Source organism: Gobio gobio (genome assembly GCF_949357685.1).
Source record: "Gobio gobio genome assembly, chromosome: 23".
Lineage (NCBI taxonomy): Eukaryota > Metazoa > Chordata > Actinopteri > Cypriniformes > Gobionidae > Gobio > Gobio gobio.
Window position 1 is genome coordinate 13,047,144 of NC_137119.1, and position 21,234 is coordinate 13,068,377.

The 21,234-nt window shown below is 38.4% G+C and overlaps 1 protein-coding gene across 5 annotated transcripts in view; it reads left to right on the plus strand.

Moving 5' to 3' along the window:
- Nucleotides 1–21,234, plus strand: part of kmt2ca (lysine (K)-specific methyltransferase 2Ca) — a 184,712-nt gene that overhangs the window by 133,488 nt on the left and 29,990 nt on the right. For 4 of the 5 annotated variants that reach the window (XR_013815734.1, XR_013815735.1, XM_079806795.1 and 1 more), the window contains exons 22-38: nucleotides 353–430; nucleotides 547–759; nucleotides 2,657–2,785; nucleotides 5,112–5,231; nucleotides 5,317–5,441; nucleotides 7,767–7,956; nucleotides 12,433–12,531; nucleotides 12,823–12,870; nucleotides 15,732–15,869; nucleotides 16,331–16,363; nucleotides 16,708–16,842; nucleotides 16,984–17,134; nucleotides 17,255–17,481; nucleotides 17,592–17,665; nucleotides 17,764–17,958; nucleotides 18,845–20,716; nucleotides 20,824–21,155. Coding sequence is in view for 3 of the 5 variants with exons in the window: in XM_079806795.1 (XP_079662921.1) it covers nucleotides 353–430; nucleotides 547–759; nucleotides 2,657–2,785; nucleotides 5,112–5,231; nucleotides 5,317–5,441; nucleotides 7,767–7,956; nucleotides 12,433–12,531; nucleotides 12,823–12,870; nucleotides 15,732–15,869; nucleotides 16,331–16,363; nucleotides 16,708–16,842; nucleotides 16,984–17,134; nucleotides 17,255–17,481; nucleotides 17,592–17,665; nucleotides 17,764–17,958; nucleotides 18,845–20,716; nucleotides 20,824–21,155 (4,159 nt within the window). In the remaining 2 variants the exon portion in view is untranslated. The remainder of the gene's footprint in view (nucleotides 1–352; nucleotides 431–546; nucleotides 760–2,656; nucleotides 2,786–5,111; nucleotides 5,232–5,316; nucleotides 5,442–7,766; nucleotides 7,957–12,432; nucleotides 12,532–12,822; nucleotides 12,871–15,731; nucleotides 15,870–16,330; nucleotides 16,364–16,707; nucleotides 16,843–16,983; nucleotides 17,135–17,254; nucleotides 17,482–17,591; nucleotides 17,666–17,763; nucleotides 17,959–18,844; nucleotides 20,717–20,823; nucleotides 21,156–21,234) is intronic. The other variant, XM_079806797.1, reaches the window with a different exon arrangement.

Sequence of the window (21,234 nt, forward strand, 5' to 3'; positions counted from 1 at the left end):
TTTTTGCTGAAATTCTCTAATCGTGACCTCAGGTGAATACACTTCAGGGAGTCTCTCTTGTTGATTTGTGTATGACGTGCAGGTTGATGCTTGATTCTTCAATAACAGATGGAAAATGGACTGTTTTGGTCAATGAAACTTTGTTCCAGCAAAATGTGGTTCATTAAAAAAAGCAGATGGCCTGAATTTTAAATCAAGCTGCAACCTGTTCATGTGAATGAAGCAGCAGTTAATGTAATCTGCCTTTAATGGTTCCAGACTGTCCCCTTATCAATAAATAACTAAACAAATGACTGTGAATATGCAGTGCTAACCCTGAAGTAAGTTCCATCTTCCTCTTATGTTGTTACAGGTGGCACAGTGGCAAAGCTCATGGAAATCAGCGAGCCTCCTTTAGTGGCTCAGATTTTTACAAAAGTCAAGGAAAATGGTATTCATAAATATTTTTGCTCATTTCACTCTGCTCCAACAGATTTGCTTATGTGTCAGAGGGACTGTTTCGGAGTACTTTTGCAGTCATTATTGCTGTGTTCTGTTCTGTGCCAGAATTCCAGCGGACATATACTCAGGATGGCGTGTGTCTGACTGAGTCAGGCTTGTGTCAGCTCCAGAGTTTATGTGTCCCGACTGCCCGGCGCAGGCGATCCAAACCTAAACTTAAGCTGAAGATCATCAATCAGAACAGTGTGGCCGTGCTGCAGACGCCCCCTGACCCTCAGTCTGAACTCTTCCGGGACGGAGACATGGACGACAGTAGAGGTAAAGAATGTGTTTGTGCTTAAAGGTTATGTCCCCCTCCCCTTTTTTTTATGTTAGCCCCACCTGCAAATTCACACCATTGGTCAAGTCAGTGCTTATGTGCTGGGTTGTTCAGGATGCTCAGTAGCTGAAAATGGGTTGTAATTGTGGCATACCAAACCAGGCTCAAGTGGAAATAACTATATATATAGAGTTCGTTTAAATGATTAGTTAACCCAAAAATGAAAATTCTGTCATTAATTATCGTTCCACATCCGTAAGACCTTTGTTCATCTTCGAAACACAAATAAAGATGTTTTTAAATCTGAGAGGTTTCTGTCCCTCCATAGAGATCCAACGTAACTTACACATTCATGGCCAAGAACGGTAGGAAAGACATCATTAAAGTAATCCATATGACTCCAGTGGTTTAACCTGTTTTATGAAGTGACACAGTGCTTTGTTTGTGCAAAAAAAACACAATTTACCACTTATTTACAAAATAATATTATCCGAAGCATTCACACAACAATGTCAGCTTTCACATGAACACAAATCACATACGTCGTGGTGCTCTCGTGAACACTCTTGCATGTATGTTGTGTTGACGTGCAAGTCTGAACACAACATGCATGCTTCGTGATGCTCTTGTGAACGCACGTTGCTGATCAATATTTTCATAAATAAAGTGGTAAAAAATATATATTTATATCGCAAACAAAGCACTTGTGTTTTAATTTTTGGGTGAACTAACCCTTTAAGTTGTTTATTTCAAATAATGAAAATGTGTTTTTATGGCTTTTGTTTTCGTTTTCGTTAAAGATAATAACCCTGAAACAAACACATTTTTAAAATCATATTTAAAGTCCCTGGCTTTGACGTTATTGACTTTGATGGTGATTGAGAATTGGTGATGACAGCCATCACAGCTGAACATAACAGAGAAAGACAGAATAATCTAGAAAGGAGATTTAAAAAAGAAAAGGTTTGTAGAAAATGTAAAAAACAGAGTGGAGTGATTAGAAAGAGCGAGAGAGAAATCGACACGAAGGTGAGCCATGTAATGAATTTGACTTGGAGAGAGAAGAGAACCTTTGAAAACAGCAGTCAGCAAATTATACCTGCCTTTGCATTCCAGTGATCAGAGGCTGGACGGCTCTAACTGAATTAATGGCCGATCCCTCCATCAGAGCACCAGTCTGAGAGAACAAGCAGGGGGTAATGAAGAGGAATGGGGCCACCAGTTTAACCGTCTCACTGCCAGAACATATATAAAATTTCAATTTACAACTTTAAACTAAAGGTCTTGAATAACTCTGTCTCCTGGGTTTACATTAAGAGTTGATTTTTTACGTTAAGACTTCACCACATGATTCTGTTACCATTTGTTTCCATCCCTTGAAATTTAATGAAACACCCAAGATATGACGCAAATTATAGCAAAAAAAAACTAAAAAAATGTTTTGCATTGATTGTAGTGTTTTGTTTTTTTTAAGATGCTGTCCATCTATTCTCTAAGCCGCTTGTCATTTTTTAAAATTATAAAATAGTTTTTTTTTTTTATTGCTAGAATGTAATTATCTTATAAAGACGGTTTTTAATTGGTATTCAGAATGAGCTTCATATAAAACAAATAGAAAAATGTAGAGTTAAGTTTAATTAAAATGTGACTTTTTCAAGTCCTATTTTGTACCCTACATTCCACGTGCCTCAAACAACCCTCTTCTGTTATTTTAGTGCACCAGTCTTTCCACCTTCTTATTAGGTGTTTTTATTAGTGGTGGTTATTAATGTCAACTACTGAACTACACTGTCTAGTGAGTAATGCAAGCTGTGTTTTTGTGCATGTAACTTTGTGTGGTTTAAAGAAATTTCTGTCAGCATCTACAGTGCTCTGTTTTGTTTGGCTGCATTGCAGAGGGCGATCCGATGGACTGTGATGGGAAATCTGACTCCAGCCCAGAGCGTGAGCCATGTGATGACCACCTGAAAGGGGTCGACGGCAGCGACGGCAACAAGAAGAGGAAAAGGAAGCCATACAGACCGGGTGAGAGAGAGCGAGAGAGAGAGAGAGAGAAAGGTGCACTTATCGGAAAGGACAGCTCCACTGGACTGTGAAATAGTGCGGCTGCAAACTCTGGACCTTAAATAGCATCCCACAGTGCTTTGCTCTTTAAAGCTCCTAGCCGGGGAGAACTCTGGAAAGAACATTCTCTCAGAGCTTTTTTTTTCCGACTAAAGAAGTAATCTCTTTAAAGTAATGTCCTTTTTAAGCACTGCCTTCCATTTCGTAAAAAAAAAAAAAACATACACTGTATAGACACATGTGTATCTGCACAGCTTTATCCTCACGTCACCCCTAGTTGCATTTGAGTTCAGTGTCAATTTTTTTATATGCACAATTACTGTTTAGTGGTGTTGGTTAAGGCAAGTTTATTTATACAGCAGATGTATTTAACCCTGCACCTGGAGACCCAGTGCCTTCAAAGTTTTTATTCAACCTGCTTCAGCTTGTGATTGTCAAGCGATCCTATAGAGCTTGATTGGCTGGTTCAGGTGTGTTTGAGTGTTGGAGCTAAACTCAGGCCACATCCACACAAAGCCAGAGCTTTCCCTATCCAATCTTCCCCCCCCCCCCCCCTCGTCTCAAGAAATATCTCCATACACACGAAACCACTGAAACCGACTCAAAAACGATGTAGTATACATGCCAGACCAGTATGTGGCGCTGTAATTTTGCCACAGAAATACACTAAAACATAGAAGAAGAGTTGTGGCTAGAAGGGGAACAGCAATGGTAGGAAGTGAGGCAAAATCTCACGATAAATAACAATAAATAAATTCGCTACATACCAGATTGTGTTTTATTAATGCCTACACCTACACCAACCCTAAACCTACCCTTACAATAATGCAAATACAGTAATTCAATGACGCAATATTGATATGCGCATGCCCAGTGCCCGTAGCTGTATCCCTTCTAGTCCTTACCATGCAGGATGTGGTGTGATGACATCACCGTTTAACAAAATATATGGATTTGCTGTACACACAAAAACGCAAGGGTGTCGGTTTCAGATTTATCCACTCTGGGACCGGTTTAAAAAAATATCGGTTTCAGGCTCCCAAAACGCCTGATCCGTGTGGACGAAACGCTGATACGATATACATTTTTTAAGGATACAGCTAAACTCGTCGCCGTGTGGACGGAGCCTCAGTGGGTACCCAGGAGCAGGGTTGAAGCTCTCTGTTATATAGCATTTTATACAATAGATGGTAACACTTTACAATAAGGTTTCAATAGTTCACATAATTTAACTTTTTCGATTAACATGAATTAAGAATGAACAATACTTCTGCAGCATTTATTAAACTTAATGTTAATTTCAGCATTTACTCATACATTATTAAAATCAGAAGTTGTATTTGTTAACATTAGTTAATGCGTTGTGAACTAACGAATAAAACAATCAATGACTTTTTTTAATTAACTAATATTAAAGATTTATAAATACATTAACAAATGTATTGCTCATTGTTAGTTCATGTTAGTTAATAGTACATTAAAATGTTAGGCATGATACCTTATTGTAAAGTGTAACCCAATAAATAGCAAGCAGCTTTACAAGTATTAAACATGAGTGTCAGTGTCACTTTCAATTACAGTTACAACTTACATTTCTGCTATAAAGCGTCTCTCCAGTGTGTTCATGTTTGTACTGCGTAATTGCCAATGACCAATGGAGGTTCAAAGATGTTTACCAGCCAGAGAGCACTTTTCCAGAAAGTTAGCTTTGGCAAGCTGTTTCGAACCCCAAACAAGCTTCGTTTTGGCCTGATTTTGTTTAAATCCACACCACACCAGTTCGTCCTTCGATTTCTTTTGAAGTATATCTGGGCCTTTAGTGTTCTGAACAAATCTAGCTTGTTTTTCTTTTTCAAAGATTTTGTTAGGCTTTCATTTTATTACATTCAGTTTTCATCCCTGTATCCTACAATAGAAATGTTTACACTATTTACACAACATAAACCAACCCAAGTGTCAGTCCTGACTCTCTGTGTCCACGCTGAGGTGGGGTTGCTGGGTCAGACTCAGCCAATGTGGCACAACCAAAAATAGACTTACCTGAAATGGTTCCTCCAGGAGCGTAGCCAAGATGAATCACCCTCTCCTGGCCCAAAGTTCATACGTCTTCCTGAATTATGGAGATTAATGTCAAGACGTCACTGTCCAGGGTTCCATGCTATTAATTCCTGATTGTATCCATCACCCAGTTTAGGGGGTTTAGCTTTTTTCTTTTATTTCTTTCTCTCTTTTTTTTCAGACTGTTTTAAGTTAAATTAGATTTTTGTTCCCCTTGTTCTCTCTTTAGGTATCGGTGGGTTTATGGTGCGTCAGAGGAGCAAAGCAGGACAGGGAAAAGGCAAGCGGTCTCTCAGTCAGAAAGACTCTACAAGTTCACTTACAGAGAACCTCACAGGAAAGGAAGAAGGTATGGTCTAAACATCTCAGGTTTTGATGCTTATTTGTTTTGGCAGGTACTCTTAGTTATTGAATCAAGTTTATCTTTTCACCAGGTTGGAATGAACCAGATACTCCTGTGGATGGGACTCCCATTGTTAGCGAGCCTCTGGAGAAAGTCAAGAAAAGATACAGGAAGAAGAAAACCAAACTCGAGGAGGTCTTCCCCTCATACCTACAGGTCAATCCCACAAATATTTACCATATTGTTCAGAATATAAGACAATGTTTTTTTCTTAGAAATACATCTGAAAAAACGGGGTTGTCTTATATTCAGGGTCTACACTTTTACATGTCAATAATACACATTCAACAGTACCCGTAAAATGTGTGGGCCAAGGAATATGGTCTGTCAGAGTGTGAAGTTAGAAGATTGTGAGCTCAAAAAGACGGTCTTTAAAACGCAAACAGTCAAAGAAAATCTTACCGTCTAAGAGCCCCGGGACTGTCATGTTTGCGTGCCTCGCTGACAGGATCAAACTTCCCCCATACGTGATTTTAAAACATTAGAAGTGAAATCTGTTTGAAATCTGGGTACTGTCTTATGTTTTAAAATCACATATGGGGGAAGTTTGATCCTGTCAGCGAGGCACGCAAACATGACAGTCCCGCGGCTCTTAGACGGTAAGACTTTCTTTGACTCTTTGCGTTTTTAAGACCGTCTTTTTGAGCTCACAATCTTCTAACATCACACTCTGACAGACCGTATTTCTTGGCCCACACATTTTACGGGTACTGTTGAATGTGTATTATTGACATGTAAAAGTCTAGACCCTGAATATAAGATGACCCCCCCCCCCCCCCTTATCAAGATGTAAAGGCTTTTTGATGAAGAAAATGCTTTTATTTGAAAATAATTTTCTTGCTGCATATTTTTCTTATTTACATTTTTCTATTGAAAGTATGGCAAATACTGGTAAAATAAACACTTTGGCGTACCATAAAATATATTGTTGCCTACTGGATAAAAGTTAGGCTATCCATCTCATAGTGAAAACCATGTAGCCTACCAAAATGTAATTAACAGAAGACAGTACCCAGATTTCACTTCTACTGTTAATTAATTACATTTTGGTAGGCTACATGGTTTTCTCTATGAGATGGATAGCCTAACTTTTATACAGTAGGCAACAATATATTTTATGGTATGCCAAAGTGTTTATTTTAAAAGCATTTTCTTTATCAAAAAGCCTTTACATCTTGAAAGGGGGGGGGGGGGGGGGGGGGTCGTCTTATATTCAGAATATTACGGTATATAAAATGTTTCTTAAACTGTAGTCACTTGTAGTCATTGAAGAATTCCAACGGATCCTCTTGCTGAACATTGAGTATTACTTGAGTTTTCAGGCCAATTTCTTAGCTAGCGAGCATTTGGCTCAGTTAGCTAAAAGCAGCAGTCTGGTTCATGTGAAAACGTTTCCGTTTTGCTTGTTTTTACAAACTGGTCTCTAAATTATTTTCCTTGGTAATCGAGAACAGACCACAGATGTTGTCAATAGAGCTTAACTTGTGTTGAATCTGGAACATTATTTTAACCACAAGCCACTCCAGGGGAATAAACCTGTAATAAGTGTACTACATAAGTCACTTTAGATAAACGTATCTTCTAATTAATTACTAGTTCTCTCAGTAAGCATAAGCAGCCCTGTATCAATGTCAAAGCTGAATGTGATTGATCTGAAGAATGAATGTAGCTAGGGATTTTGTGAGCATGTGTAGTTGACACACTGCTCTTTAAAAAGACCATCATGCTCAGCATGGAGATGCAGTGATGCATTAACTGTAACAGCTGTCACTTTAGGCGTTCCTGTTTGTCAAACCTAAAATCAGACTTAAAAGGTCGTCACCAGAGGAATGTCTTGAATCAATGATTTAAATTGAAGCACATTAGGCCTTTTAATGTTTTAACACAGCAGGGAGTCATCACATTGATAGTTTTGTACTGTTAGATATTCTGAAGTGCTACAAACTTGCTTTACATTTAGCACTGTGGCAGCCTTTTGACATTTAAAGCCAAACATTCCAGAAAGTACTGCATAGAAAAGAAAAAATATTTTCAACCAATGGACGACAAAATAGGCAGAAAAAAAATGGCATAGGACTTTAGCCATATATAGACAGCACAATATGGTAGAGACTTGGAGTTACCACTTAGATCACCCTGGAAATCAACTACCCAGAAATTTAACTCCGAAATTGCTTGTAAATTTCACAAATTATTACAAAGAAATGGCATGTAATACATTTAATTAAACATGTCATTTTGAAGAAGACAAACTGAAATAGTATTTTGTTGTGAAACCTATTCCAATAATCATTGTTTTATTTACAACTTAGATTTTTTTTTTTCTTCTTCTTCAGTGTAAGGCATTTTTTGTACAGTTGTTGCACAGGCAAACACAACAATTGTTTTCTTGAGAATGTGGAAATGTAGTTATTATTTAGTGTGCTTGTGCATGATGTATTACCAGAGCCTGCATTATTAACTTGTGTACATGTGTTACAGGAGGCATTTTTTGGGAAAGAACTTCTTGATAAAAGCAAGAAGACCAAGTCGGCTCTGGAAACAGGGCTTATGGAGGAAGAAGCCAGTCATGCAGACAGCAAATCACAGAGCAGCAGCTTCCTGGACCCTTTATCTGACCCACTTCTGAGCACCACTTCCACTCCGGTCTCATCTAAAGCAGGGCCACTGCGTATGTTCAGCTCTGTCTTCATATTTAGAAATATAAATAGAGTTGAAGAAGGTGTGTGTGTGTGTGTGTGTGTGTGTGTGTGTGTGTGTGTGTGTGTGTGTGTGTGTGTGTGTGTGTGTGTGTGTGTGTGTGTGTGTGTGTGTGTGTGTGTGTGTGTGTGTGTGTGTGTGTGTGTGTGTGTGTGTGTGTGTGTGTGTGTGTGTGTGTGTGTGTGTGTGTGTGTGTGTGTGTGTGTGTGTGTGTGTGTGTGTGTGTGTGTGTGTGTGTGTGTGTGTGTGTGTGTGTGTGTGTGTGTGTGTGTGTGTGTGTGTGTGTGTGTGTGTGGGCATGTTTTTGTGAAATATCAGGACACAAATGTGTATAATGACATGGGTATGACACAGGTATTACAAAAAGAGGGTGAAATATGAGGACGTTCCCCATGTCCTCACTTTTCAAAATGCTTATAAATCATACAGAACAAGTTTTTTTTCACAGAAAGTGGACTGCACAGTCTCCTGTGAGGGCTAGGTTTAGGGGCAGGGGCAGTGTAAGGGGATAGAAAATACGGTTTGTACGGTATAAAAACCATTACGCCTATGGAATGTCCTCACATTTCACAAAAACAAACGTGTGTGTGTGTGTGTGTGTGTGTGTGTGGGCATGTTTTTGTGAAATATCAGGACACAAATGTGTATAATGACATGGGTATGACACAGGTATTACAAAAAGAGGGTGAAATATGAGGACGTTCCCCATGTCCTCACTTTTCAAAATGCTTATAAATCATACAGAACAAGTTTTTTTTCACAGAAAGTGGACTGCACAGTCTCCTGTGAGGGCTAGGTTTAGGGGCAGGGGCAGTGTAAGGGGATAGAAAATACGGTTTGTACGGTATAAAAACCATTACGCCTATGGAATGTCCTCACATTTCACAAAAACAAACGTGTGTGTGTGTGTGTGTGTGTGTGTGTGTACATGTTTTTCTAGCCTGGTGGGGACTTCAACCTGACTGTAGACAGACTCATGGGGACTCGTGTCACCGTGGGGACCAAGCTTATAAATCATTCAGAATGAGTTTTTATGAAAATGTAAAAATGCAGAATGTCTCCTGTGAGGGTTAGGTTTAGGGGCAGGGGCAGTGTAAGGGGATAGAAAATACGGTTTGTACAGTATAAAAACCATTACGCCTATGGTGAGTCCCCAGAAGGATAGCGCACCAGACGTGTGTGTGTATATATATATATATATATATATATATATATATATATATATATATATATATATATATATATATAAGGCGTGTACGTATTCGTACCGAACCGTTTCGGTACAGGGCTTTTGGTTCGGTGCACGCGTTTACCGAACGGTTTCCGAGTGCAATCTTTAACAGTTAACAGTAGGCTTGTTTTAAGCGCGGAACACACTTTAATCCGAGTTCCCACACAAACATATGAAGTATTCAGTCCATTTTATCACTAAATTCAAACGATAAATGCCGTTTTGACGCTCTTTGTGGCGCCGCGTGACTGATCACAGTTCAAGTGGCCGCGCTGCACGTGAACGCGATCATCTGTGAAGGTGATCGATCATCTCTTCCTAAAGAATAAACATGAATGAACATCTGAAGATATGTTGAGGATACATTACAACTTACTGTCACGTATCATATGTGGTGTAATCACTCAATCAGTGTTTCAACTGCGGAAAGACGTCAATATAACTGCTTGTTGAAACAATGTCAAATTTACCTCAGAAGTCATTCAGTGTCCACAGAATTTTATTCACTAGAGAAATTAACTCTTTCACTAAATATATGCTCTATATTAACCTTCATTATATTCTACTTAACCTGTTAGTGATATCTTGATTATTTCATGTATGTTTAAATAAACCTGTCATGAAAATGACAGCCACTGTGTATAAATGATTATATTTCAACAACGAATTGGAGAAAAAACTATTTTATAATTAGATTTAGAAGTTAATGCAAAAACTGCCTCATGTGAAGTTTACATGTTTGCATACAATGTTATTTGAGTGTTGATTATTATACCTAAAAATAAATAGCAACTGAATTTAGGCTAATAGTTCGAGCTCTGTTGTTAACCTTTTATATTAATGTGCAAGTAAGGGCTCCCTATATAATTGACAGAAATATCTTTAATAAACTTTGTTATAATTTAATTAATTCAAGGACAGACACTTTTTCAGTAAACCACTGTTTAATAAAAATAAATAAAAAGCAATTTTTTAAAACTGCTGTACCGAACTCGTACCGAACCGTGACTTCAAAACCGAGGTACGTACCGAACCATCAGTTTTGTGTACCGTTACACCGCTAATATATATATATATATATATATATATATATATATATGTATATATATATATATATATATATATATATATATATATATATATATATATATGTATATGTGTGTGTGCGTGTGTGTATCAACACATTTACAAACACAGTGCTGCTCAAAGACCGTAGAAATTCCTATTCTACTGTGAATTACGTTTGTTTGGAGAGGATTTATTTTTTTTGCTCTGACCTGTCAGGTCAAATTTTCCTGCTCTAGACTGCAGTGAATTCTGTAGGGAGGTATAATGCACATTATCACCGTACTTCCCACTTTCCCCTCTGCACACACTGAATGCATCACACAACCCAGCAGCACTGCAGAATCCTACAGTGGATTGCATTACCGTCTCGGTTCATCTTTTCGCCACAGGGACTAAAGAAAATGCACTGTACAAATGAACTTTTTTTGCCCCCTTGTGCTCATTTTGTGTCCTTTTCAGCCCTTATTTGCATACCCTCATAGGCTGAAGAGCTTGTTCAGATGCCTCATTCTTCACCATTTCTCCTTATCCTCAGTTCTGTCAACCCTCATTTACACCCAAACCAGAAGACCTCTGCTCGCAGCCAAACTAAAATGTTTTTAAAACCCAATTTGCCAGCTCTTTTCTGAATTCACCTTCGAAGCTCTCTGCGAGGATAGAAAGCTGGCAGGCGCAGTTCAGTGTTTAGAAGGCTTGTGCGTATTCGTTTGGAGAGCAATCACAAAGCTATTTGAAGGCTTTCAGGGCCGCGTGTTTGTCCTTAGAGATTTTCATCTCCCATAGAGCAAAGCCCCTTTCTCTGCTCTGCAGATTCTCGTATTTAACCCTTTCATGTAGTTTTAGTCTTGAAACAAGTGTTTAATTTGGGAATCTTATCATGTATGCATCTTTCTACATTTAATGCAATTGAAACCTTGATTGTTGCAAAATTATAAAGAATATTTCAGTTAACATTAGGGGTGGGCGGTATGACCAAAATCTTGTACCAATGCAAGGATATAACAAAAATATTAAAGATCATGAGCAGGCAGGTGCGAATGTCATTGAAACAACCTTTTTATATAGTTGGACATGTCACTTTCAATGTTTAAGGTGGATACAGCAACATGAGTAATTTTATTTAGATGTAACAGTGTGGCTCTGTTCCTAAATGTAGTGAGCTGCCTCGTGTTTTACAGCTGCCTCCAAGTCATCTTCCTTACTGAAATGCAAACTCATATGGTTGAATGCTCTACACAAATAGCACTGGAACATAAAGGAGGCTCAACTCCAAATTGATTCCAATAGAGTTTGCATTTGGCATGTTACTAAGCTATTGATGCATTTGTCTACTAAGTTTAAAATTGCACAGCACACAAATACTGGGTAAAGTGTTTTATATTGATAATATTTAATATTAAATGGAAAAATTATATTTATAGCCATTATTTCTTCTGCATCATTTGCCATTTGGATAGATGTTTTTTTTTTTTTTTTACTGAGCTAGTCGCAGTGTCTTTAACGTAAATGATACATTTAGTTCTGCCTTAAAGGTTGACCAAATTAGTTTCATTTAAAATTTGGCATTAAACGGTTGAAATAGTCTTTTTTTTTTTTTTTTTCATATATCGATGTATATCTGAGTGATACGGCTCCTTGAATGAGAAAAAAATTTTGTCGTCCAAGGGTGGAATTTATTGGATCTTTGTCTTTGCTAATAACTGCCATCTCATGTAAGTGACAGGTTGCTGGAATTGAGAGGTTATTTTCCCGCTCTCGCATCAGTGGACACTTCATCAGAGGAGAGGTGCTGTTGCGAGGGAAAGTTAATGTTTTTAATTAAAGATAATGAGGGCAGATGAATAAAAAAAAAAGATAAATATTTATAATAAACACTGCAGTATTCCGTAAAAATAACAGATTTTATGTTGACTTAAAAACGTTTCGTATGCAGATTACTAGGTTTTGGATAAGAGCTTCTCATAACATAGTTTTGTTCATTGTGTTTTTATAATCCAAACGACAGAAGTCACACCCCTATTATAAAGTAGTCCATCCGGCACAGTATGTAGGTCTTACCGCCCAGCCTTTGGTAACATTTAATCAAGGAACACTTGGTGATTAGTATGGATACTCGTGCTCAGAAACGCTTGTCTTCTTGATCTCTAGCCAATGTGGAGGATCCCTTAGCCGAGCTGGTTCTACATTCAGATGATGATCTCCTGGAAATGCTGTCCGATGACCTGGTCAAGCCAGGCCCTGAATCAGGTAGACTCAGACCCGAGATCTGGCCAAGGGATAGTCTCCCTTCTCTCTTCACTCTGCAGATGCTCTAACAATCCCAGAAAGGTCACCTGTAATCGTGTGCCTTCACAATTGCATCTCCTCTTTTCTTTCACATTTTCACACTTGCATTTTACATGCACTTGCATTTCATTTTTACCTGGTTTGCTCTGTTTCTCTTTATTTGTTGTCTTTACATACTTTTATTTTACATTTTATTTCCTTCGCATTTCTGTTTTATAATTATTTGGTTTTATCTGGTTTGGGTTCTTGTAGGTCTTGATTTATGCCCTTTCCAGGTGGACCGTTCCCCCTCTCCATTCGGTAAGAGCCCTGTTGGGACAGCCTTTCTGGCTGTAGAAGTAGAGCTGCCCCCCTCTCCTGGCCTCTCGGCCCCTAAACAGGCCCTCAGATTTTTTGTTGTGCCAGTTTCTGCATGATCCCTTTCCTGACAAACATACACACACACATGCATTTTATTTTGGCTTTCTGCTTCTGTGTTTTACTAACCACAAACAAACAAACCGCATGTTTTCTTGCACATGACCCTGTTGTGACACTGAGGTGAGAACTAAACTCTCCTTAGACGGATGTTGGGTTTGGCTGCTACTGTACCTTAGTTGGCAACAGTGATTGTTTTCAATCTGTGACATTTTACTGAAATGTGCTTAAAATGTGCTGTGTTTAGCCCTATTTCTTTTCTCCAGGGTCTAATTTAGATGATAATTTTATTTCTTCACAATTGCCAGCTTTTTAGTTGGCAAGGACACATTCCCTTCTCTCTGTGGAATGGCCTTGCTGTGGAGAAATTAGTGGTTTGCGAGTGATGTAACTGCTTCAGTGTGAAAGCAACCTCTACAGGGTTAGGGGGAAAAAAGTTGTTTTGCTGCTTCTAGTTTCCCTTTAACGTATTATGTATAAACCAATAATCAGAGGTTGTGTTGACGAAAAAAAAAAAAAAATTGTAACATTGACAGCTAATTTTTTGGGTTGAGCAAAGAAAGTTTGAGAGCAAAATAAAAAGAAACGGAACACAGAGCTTGATAGGACTACCCTTATCACTGAAGTTTTTGTGGTCTCATTTAAAATGTCAAATGTTGCAATATTTTACAGATGGATAAACATAGAACATGACAGAAAATTTACATCCCAATTTGTCAAAGTGACACATAATTATTATTTGTTGGGTAATCTCTGTGTGCAATATATATGTAAATATATAAGGGTTTGGTTACCTGCTTGGTAGTAAATACCAAGGTGCTTTGTTTAGAGGAATGTTTCGTGTGCAACGCAGCTCTATTGACAGAATGCTGAATTTCAACTTCAAAATATCATTTTATATGGTAATGCACTTACAATGGTAGTCAGGCAAGACATTGTATCAGAATAAACTTTAAAATATTGACTGTAAAAAAAGACTTGACATTATACACTGAAAATATGGCTTTTTGATTTTACAAATTTTTTTGAAAGCAAGTGGTTACAAAATGAATTCAATCTTCATTTTAAACATATTTTTAGTTGAACTTAATGTTTCTTAGTTTCAATTTCAGTTCAAATATGTTATGCAGATTCCAATATATTCAAGTCTGTGATTTTGAGTAAATGTAAGTCAGCTTTGTTGTACAATTAAAAGACTAGCACGGCAGCACAAGTAGAAAGATACTTGTTACAGCACTGGCATCAGCAAAGCTATTACTCATTGGAGGTATAGCAATATGCATTTGTACATACAGCCATCCACAACCTTACCATGAGCTTTACTCTTCACCACATCGGTAACCATAAACATAACGAAAACTCTTTTAAATGTCAAACATAACTGAACATTAAAGATTAACAGGTCTTTCCCTTCATTCAAAAACACATGAAATAACACTTATTTTCAACATTTAAGCTGTGGTCACTAGACTTTGAGCAGAAAAAATTTCTATGGAAATTTTTATTTCTATTTCTAACGGTCGTGGTATGACGTCAGACTCGGCAGATTCTTTTTTCCAGCCTCTTTACTCTCCTGATCAAGCCATATGCAAAGCATGCTGGGAACTAAAAATCCTCCGCTCAGTTTCAGTTAATGCTAAACAAATCATTCATGTAATCCAAACACAAATGGATTAAGTAAACTTAAATTTTAAATGTATTTAAGTGGATTAAACTAGATGAAATGTATAGCAATTGTGTTGCTTTAGCTCAATTGAAGTAATTTGAACAAGCAGCAAAAATCCCTTTTTTCAGTGTACTTTAACTTTAGTGTGAACAATATTTTCTACTAATCTCGTCTGTGTAAATGTATGCGATATTTCAATTTGTGTCATGATCATGCAAATTGCAAACCCAATGAATGCAGTAACTTTAGGATGATACTCGCAAGGATTCCAGTTGATGTGACGCAATTATCTTCAAACTACTGTTTACATGAGGCAAAATCCTCCTATTGTATGGTACCTTATAACCAAATTTGCCTAGCACAGTAGTCCCATTGGGAACAGCAAGATTTAGACAACTTCCGCATACCACATTTTTGTATAAGAATTCATATTAAGAATTCACAGTGCTTAAACAAAAATACAATAGACACATCTCAACCTTTAAACCCTGTAACATTGCCCCCATAGACTTACATTGTAAGTGCATTACTGTACAGTGTAAACACAAATTTGATGCCACATATTCTGTTGCTAGAGCTTAAATTGTTTTGATTCTGGAACAAGAACTTTAAGTGAAACCAACGTCATTGGGCTAAATACAGCGGCACTGCCAAGCTTTCCAAAGCACAATTCCTGAATCTTTGATGTTGATGACATTTATTATGATTAAACATTGCTTGCTTTTTCATTGATTAAGTTCTCATCTATTCTAATGGAGAATGATATGCAGTGATGAAAACGTGCATTTTTAAGGGACTTTCTCACACTCAGTTTAGCAGGCAACACTAAATAGGTTACTGTTTCTTGCAAAATTGAGTTAGGTGAAATGATGAAAGAGAGAAACTTTTCCTCATTTGACTATGACGTGAAAAATCTGTCCTCTGTCTCCCTGTGTTTTTTACTTTCTTATCTTAGCCAAGACTGATTTAGGCATTTACAGAATGACAGCTCTGATTTTTGGCAAATTTTGAGTTGAGTTGTGTATTCAGTAGAGCTAAGAAACTAAGTTTGAGACTAGCTGTTTAACTTTCTCCCCAGCTGGTTTGGACATTGGCACCCTACCGGATGATCAGTCATCTTCCCCTCATCCTGGCCCTTCTCGAGGGTCTAAGGCACTACAGGAAGAGCCTCTCGATGCAATACTGAGTCCTGAGCTGGACAAGATGGTTTCTGATGGTAAGAGTCATGCATTACTTGCACTTTGCTAATGGATTCTTTTCTTTTTTATTCTCTTTCTTGTGCTGCTTTTATCACGATACACTACAAATGAATTACATATATTATCCTTGTTTATATAGTTGCTTTTTTTACATAGCATTTTTATCACAGATATCTGATTGATTTTCTCATAAATTTGATCATCTTATAAATCTTCATATTACATGAATATTTCTTGTTCCTTCCTTTGCAAACAAGTGATTTTCCTAGCAGCTTTTCTCCCTTGTCAATTGTGATTATTATTTGCAAACTGATATGCATTAACTGAAAAGGCATGAAAAAATTGTATTTGGTTAAATCTTTAGTGCTTTAACTCTTTTGGTTACTATGCTGTGATATGATTGAGTCATCTTTATATTTCACTAGATGTTGGGTTTTGTATTAATGGCCAATTTATAATTATATTTCCTTATTTACAGGGGCCATTCTTAACAAGTTCTACAAAATTCCAGGTTTGTTGCTTCCTTCATATTTTGACAACATTCTGCAAAAGAGCAGATGTTTTAAATGTTATCACTGCGGAAAATGTATCCTATTTAGAATGGTGGCTGCAATGTCTTGCTAGATATCTCAGCAACAGTTTGTATTCATGCAGTGTTAAATAGAGATGTAAAAATGCATTGATTATTCATGATGCGTCATGCTCTGACATTGAAAATTGTAACTTTTATTCAATATTTTATTCGCCACTCTTGGCTTGTACTCTTGATTTATTTTCAAGTTGGTAAATTCAACCAAATACAAAAGTCTTTCAGATATTACTATTTATGTTCTACATTCTATTCATTCTGTTTAGAATTGGAGGGTAAGGACGTGGAAGACTTATTCACAGCAGTGCTCAGTCCAAGTGCCAGCCAGCCACCTCAACTTATTCATCCACCCAACACTGCCCCCAGTGCTTCAGCCACAGCAATGTCTCTCCAGAACCCAGGTATCAAGTTGTCTGCATTATGTCCTCATATGAACAGTCAAGTAAACCACACAGATGTAATGTTGTTCTGTGCTTGAGTATCACATGTAAACTGCTCAGCTCATTATGTGAGTGCATGTTTCTCCATGGTCTCATTTGCAGGAGATGCTGATGGAATGTTCCCACGCATGCCTATGATGAATGGCATGATGGGGCCAAACACCCACCTTCCTCCAAACCCCATGATTGCTGGAGCTGGAGTGTCTGGCACATTCTCTTCCATCCACCGCATGCCTTTACCAGAAAATGTTAGGTGAGTGAATTCAGATTCTGAGTAACACCGATTGGTACTAGCATTTCTGTTTAAAAAATTGTGTTTTAGTTTCAGTAGCTTATGAAAAAGACACTTAATGGATTGATTGTGTCACTACAGGGAGAAGAAATTCAGCCAGATAGGGGGTGATGTGATTGGTCCCTGGGCTTCTCCTGTTCCTGTGCCTGGATCTGTCCTTCCACCAGAGGTGGAGGCTGACACCATGTCCAATGCTCAGAGGAGCACGTTAAAGTGGGAGAAAGAGGAAACGCTTGGTGAAATGGCCACTGTGGCTCCTGTTCTTTACACCAATATGAACTTCCCTAACCTTCCAGATGAATTTCCAGGTGAATGGATTATTCTAATACACCTCAAGTAGAATTGCAAACTTGAAATGGAGTCAAGTTAGAGATCAACCATCTGACTTTTTTTTTTTCTTTTCTTTTTTTCCTCACAGATTGGGCAACTAGAGTGAAGCAAATTGCAAAGTTATGGAGGAAAGCTAGTTCTCAGGAAAGGGCACCTTATGTGGTAAGATGCTCTTTTATCAAGCTTCATACATCCTAATGTTATATAGTTTTGTATGTATATCAAAAGTTTTGACTTTTTCACTTGGCTCTTCCTTCTAGCAAAAGGCGAGAGACAACCGAGCAGCCCTTCGTATAAACAAAGTTCAGTTGTCTAATGACACAATGAAAAGACAGCAACAGCAGCAGCCAGTTGATCCCTTTGATCCCAGCATTCCCATAGACCCAGAGCTGCTCTTCAAGGATCCGCTCAAGCACAAAGAATCTGAGCATGAACAGGAGTGGAAGTTCAGACAGGTGATTGACATCCCAAAGGATGTTTCATTGCAAATGCTAGATTTTAAGATTTTTAAGTGTTCTGCAAAACAGGGTGCCTCAACCTCTGATCAAAAATTTCCCCTTGATATTTAAAAAAATGGGCTGATCAGCACAATATAATCTTTAATCAGAATTTGTTGTTTAATAGCCATTTTGAATTCAGTTCAAATTAACAGTGTAAGTCATTGCTGCTTTGAAAAAATGATAAATAAGTATAATGTTTACATTTTATTCATGCTAGTTCACAGTGCATTATCTTATGTGTGTGTGTGTGTAATATATATATATATATATATATATATATATATATATATATATATATATATATATGTATGTATGTATGTATGTATGTATGTATGTATGTATGTATGTATGTATGTATGTATGTATGTATGTATGTATGTATGTATGTATGTATGTATGTATGTATGTATGTATGTATGTATGTATGTGTGTGTATATATATATATATATATATATATATATATATATATATATATATGTGTATGTGTATGTGTGTGTGTGCGCGTCAACACGTTCGTTTTGACAGCCCTAGTAAAAAAAAAAATACAAATACAAAAAAAAAAAATATATATATATATATATATATACATACATACATACATACATACATACATACATACATACATACATACATACATACATACATACATACATACATACATACATACATACATACATACATACATACATACATACATACATACATACTTACATATATACATTTTGAAATCTATTTTTTATATATACATTTTGGCACAAATACTGCAGTCGTATTTTAAGTGCATTAGCTTAATTAACTGGTATCTTATTTTTTCCCCTCCTCCTTTCTTCCCCATGGCAGCAAATGAGACAAAAGAGCAAACAACAGGCAAAAATTGAAGCCACACAAAAGTTAGAACAGGTTAAAAATGAACAGCAGCAACTTCAGAAACAGCAGCAACAACAGCAATTCAGTGGAGAAACCTCTAATAGTGGTAGTCAGAGTCCAGTCCCAACCAGCAGTGGTAACACTTCTCCTTTGCAAGAATTAACCTCCAAAGACTGCTTTACAAGGACTCAAATGCCTGAAACCGTAACATCAGATGCATCAACAGATGATGTATTTCTGCGTCCCCAACTTCCACCCCCTTCATCCACAGCAAAGACCCCTACCCAGGACACTCAGTACCTGCAGGGACCCTCATCTCAGCCTCAGTCTCCTCAAATGTTTTCACCTGAATCATCTGGATCCCGTCCTTCTTCTCCATGGGATCCATATGGCAAAATGGTGGGAACCCCCAGGCCACCACCATCTGGGTCAAGCACGCCGCGCAGAGGTTCTTTGTCTGACATTCAAGAAAGGAGCAGGCCCTCACCAGCCCATGAATCCTTTGGGTCTCCAACAGCCGCCAGCACCGACCCATATGCAAAGCCTCCAGACACCCCTCGCCCATCAGAACCGTTTGTGAAACCTATGTGTCCACCCAGACCAGGACCATTAACTGAGCAACAAGGACGACACTTCATCAGTAATGTCATGCTTGCAGACAATTTTTCCAGGCCAGGCCAAAGATCTGAAGTGTACCAGCGAATGGCCCATAGCCGCATGGTTCTCTCTGACCCCTACTCTAGGCCACTGTTAACACCTATTCCAGGGAGTAATGAGTCTGGATCTGTGCCAGTGTTCAAAACACCCATGCCTCCTTCCCTGTTACCGCAAGACTCATTCAGCGCAGGGCAGCAAGGCATGAGAAGGGGGCCATCTGACACTTTCTCTCAAGTTCAACACTCTGACCCTTATTCACATCATCCTCTCACACCTCATCCATCAATAGGAGATGGTTTCAGTAATGAGGGCAGAATGATGCGTCCAGGACAAGGAGGTACTTTTGCCCAACCATTGCCCATGAGCCGAAACCCTCAACGAGATCCATATTCACAAGCACCATCTACACCTAGACCTGACTACCCTCAACAAATGCCTGATCCATATGCTCAGCCTCCTGGTACTCCAAGGCCTCATGATCCATATGCCCAGATGCCTGGTACCCCAAGACCACACTCTGATCCATATCCATTGCCACCATCCACTCCTAGAACTGCAACAATTGATCAGTTTTCTCAGTCACAATCTAATAGTCGCAGACAATCACCATCTCATGCTATTGATCCATATGCTCAGATGCCAGGTACTCCAAGGCCTTCTTCCGGAGAGAGATATCCTAAATCACCTGGTAATCAGAGAACCTCAGATCCCTTCTTACAGCCTCCTGGAACTCCTAGGCCAGTCAAAAATGAAACTTATGATCAATCACCAGGAACACCAAGGCCAGTTCTTTCTGACCCATATTCTCAACCCCCTGGTACCCCACGTCCAGGAGCTGGCCCAGAAGCCTTCTCCAGACCAAATCCCAGATTAAACTTTGTGGCCCATCAAACAGATCCACTTGGCCATCAAGCACAAAGTAGGATGCAGGACCCATTTGCTCGTCCCTGTGCCTCTGATTCTCAAACCCCCAAACATCCTGTGATTACAGATGAAAGTCTCTCTCTACAACAGACAAATGTTAACCAGACACCCATTCATGATCCTTTTGTACAAGCTTCACTAACCTCATGTTCTCAAACAGGGGAAAGATTGTCACATAATGTTTCAGTACACACAAGCAACCCATTGGATTCACAGAACACAATGCAACCACCACTTGGAGAGACTGAAGAGAAAATTAAACAGGTCTGAAACATATTAAGTATGTTTTCCATTAGAGAACATTACCCTATACCTTTTTCAGTTTTTTGATGACATGATATTGATTGTATACTGTTATTGCTCTTTTTTAGCGCCAAAGACTACGGCAGTTAATTCTCAAACAACAACAGCAGAAAAGTGCAATCAGACTAGAAAAAGGACTCCAGGAGGCAATAGCTACAGCTGCACCTGGGACTCCAAGGCATTGGTCACAGGATGGTTCTGGACCTCAGAAGGATATTTTTGGTAGACCCCCACCTCCCTATCCAGGTACTATGAGATCATCACCAATTCATGCAGGACAAAGATTTCCTGGAACTTTCCTTGCCGATCAACATGGGTCCATGTCTGATGAACTCCAGTGCTCCCGACCACCATTCCCCAGAGACCTGAACAACATGGGCATGAGACCGCAAGGACAAAGGTAAGTGTTTTTCCTCCATCAATTGTGCTGTCAAACTAGAAATTCATTTAATGTTCAAGTTCTCTTAAAACCTAATTCC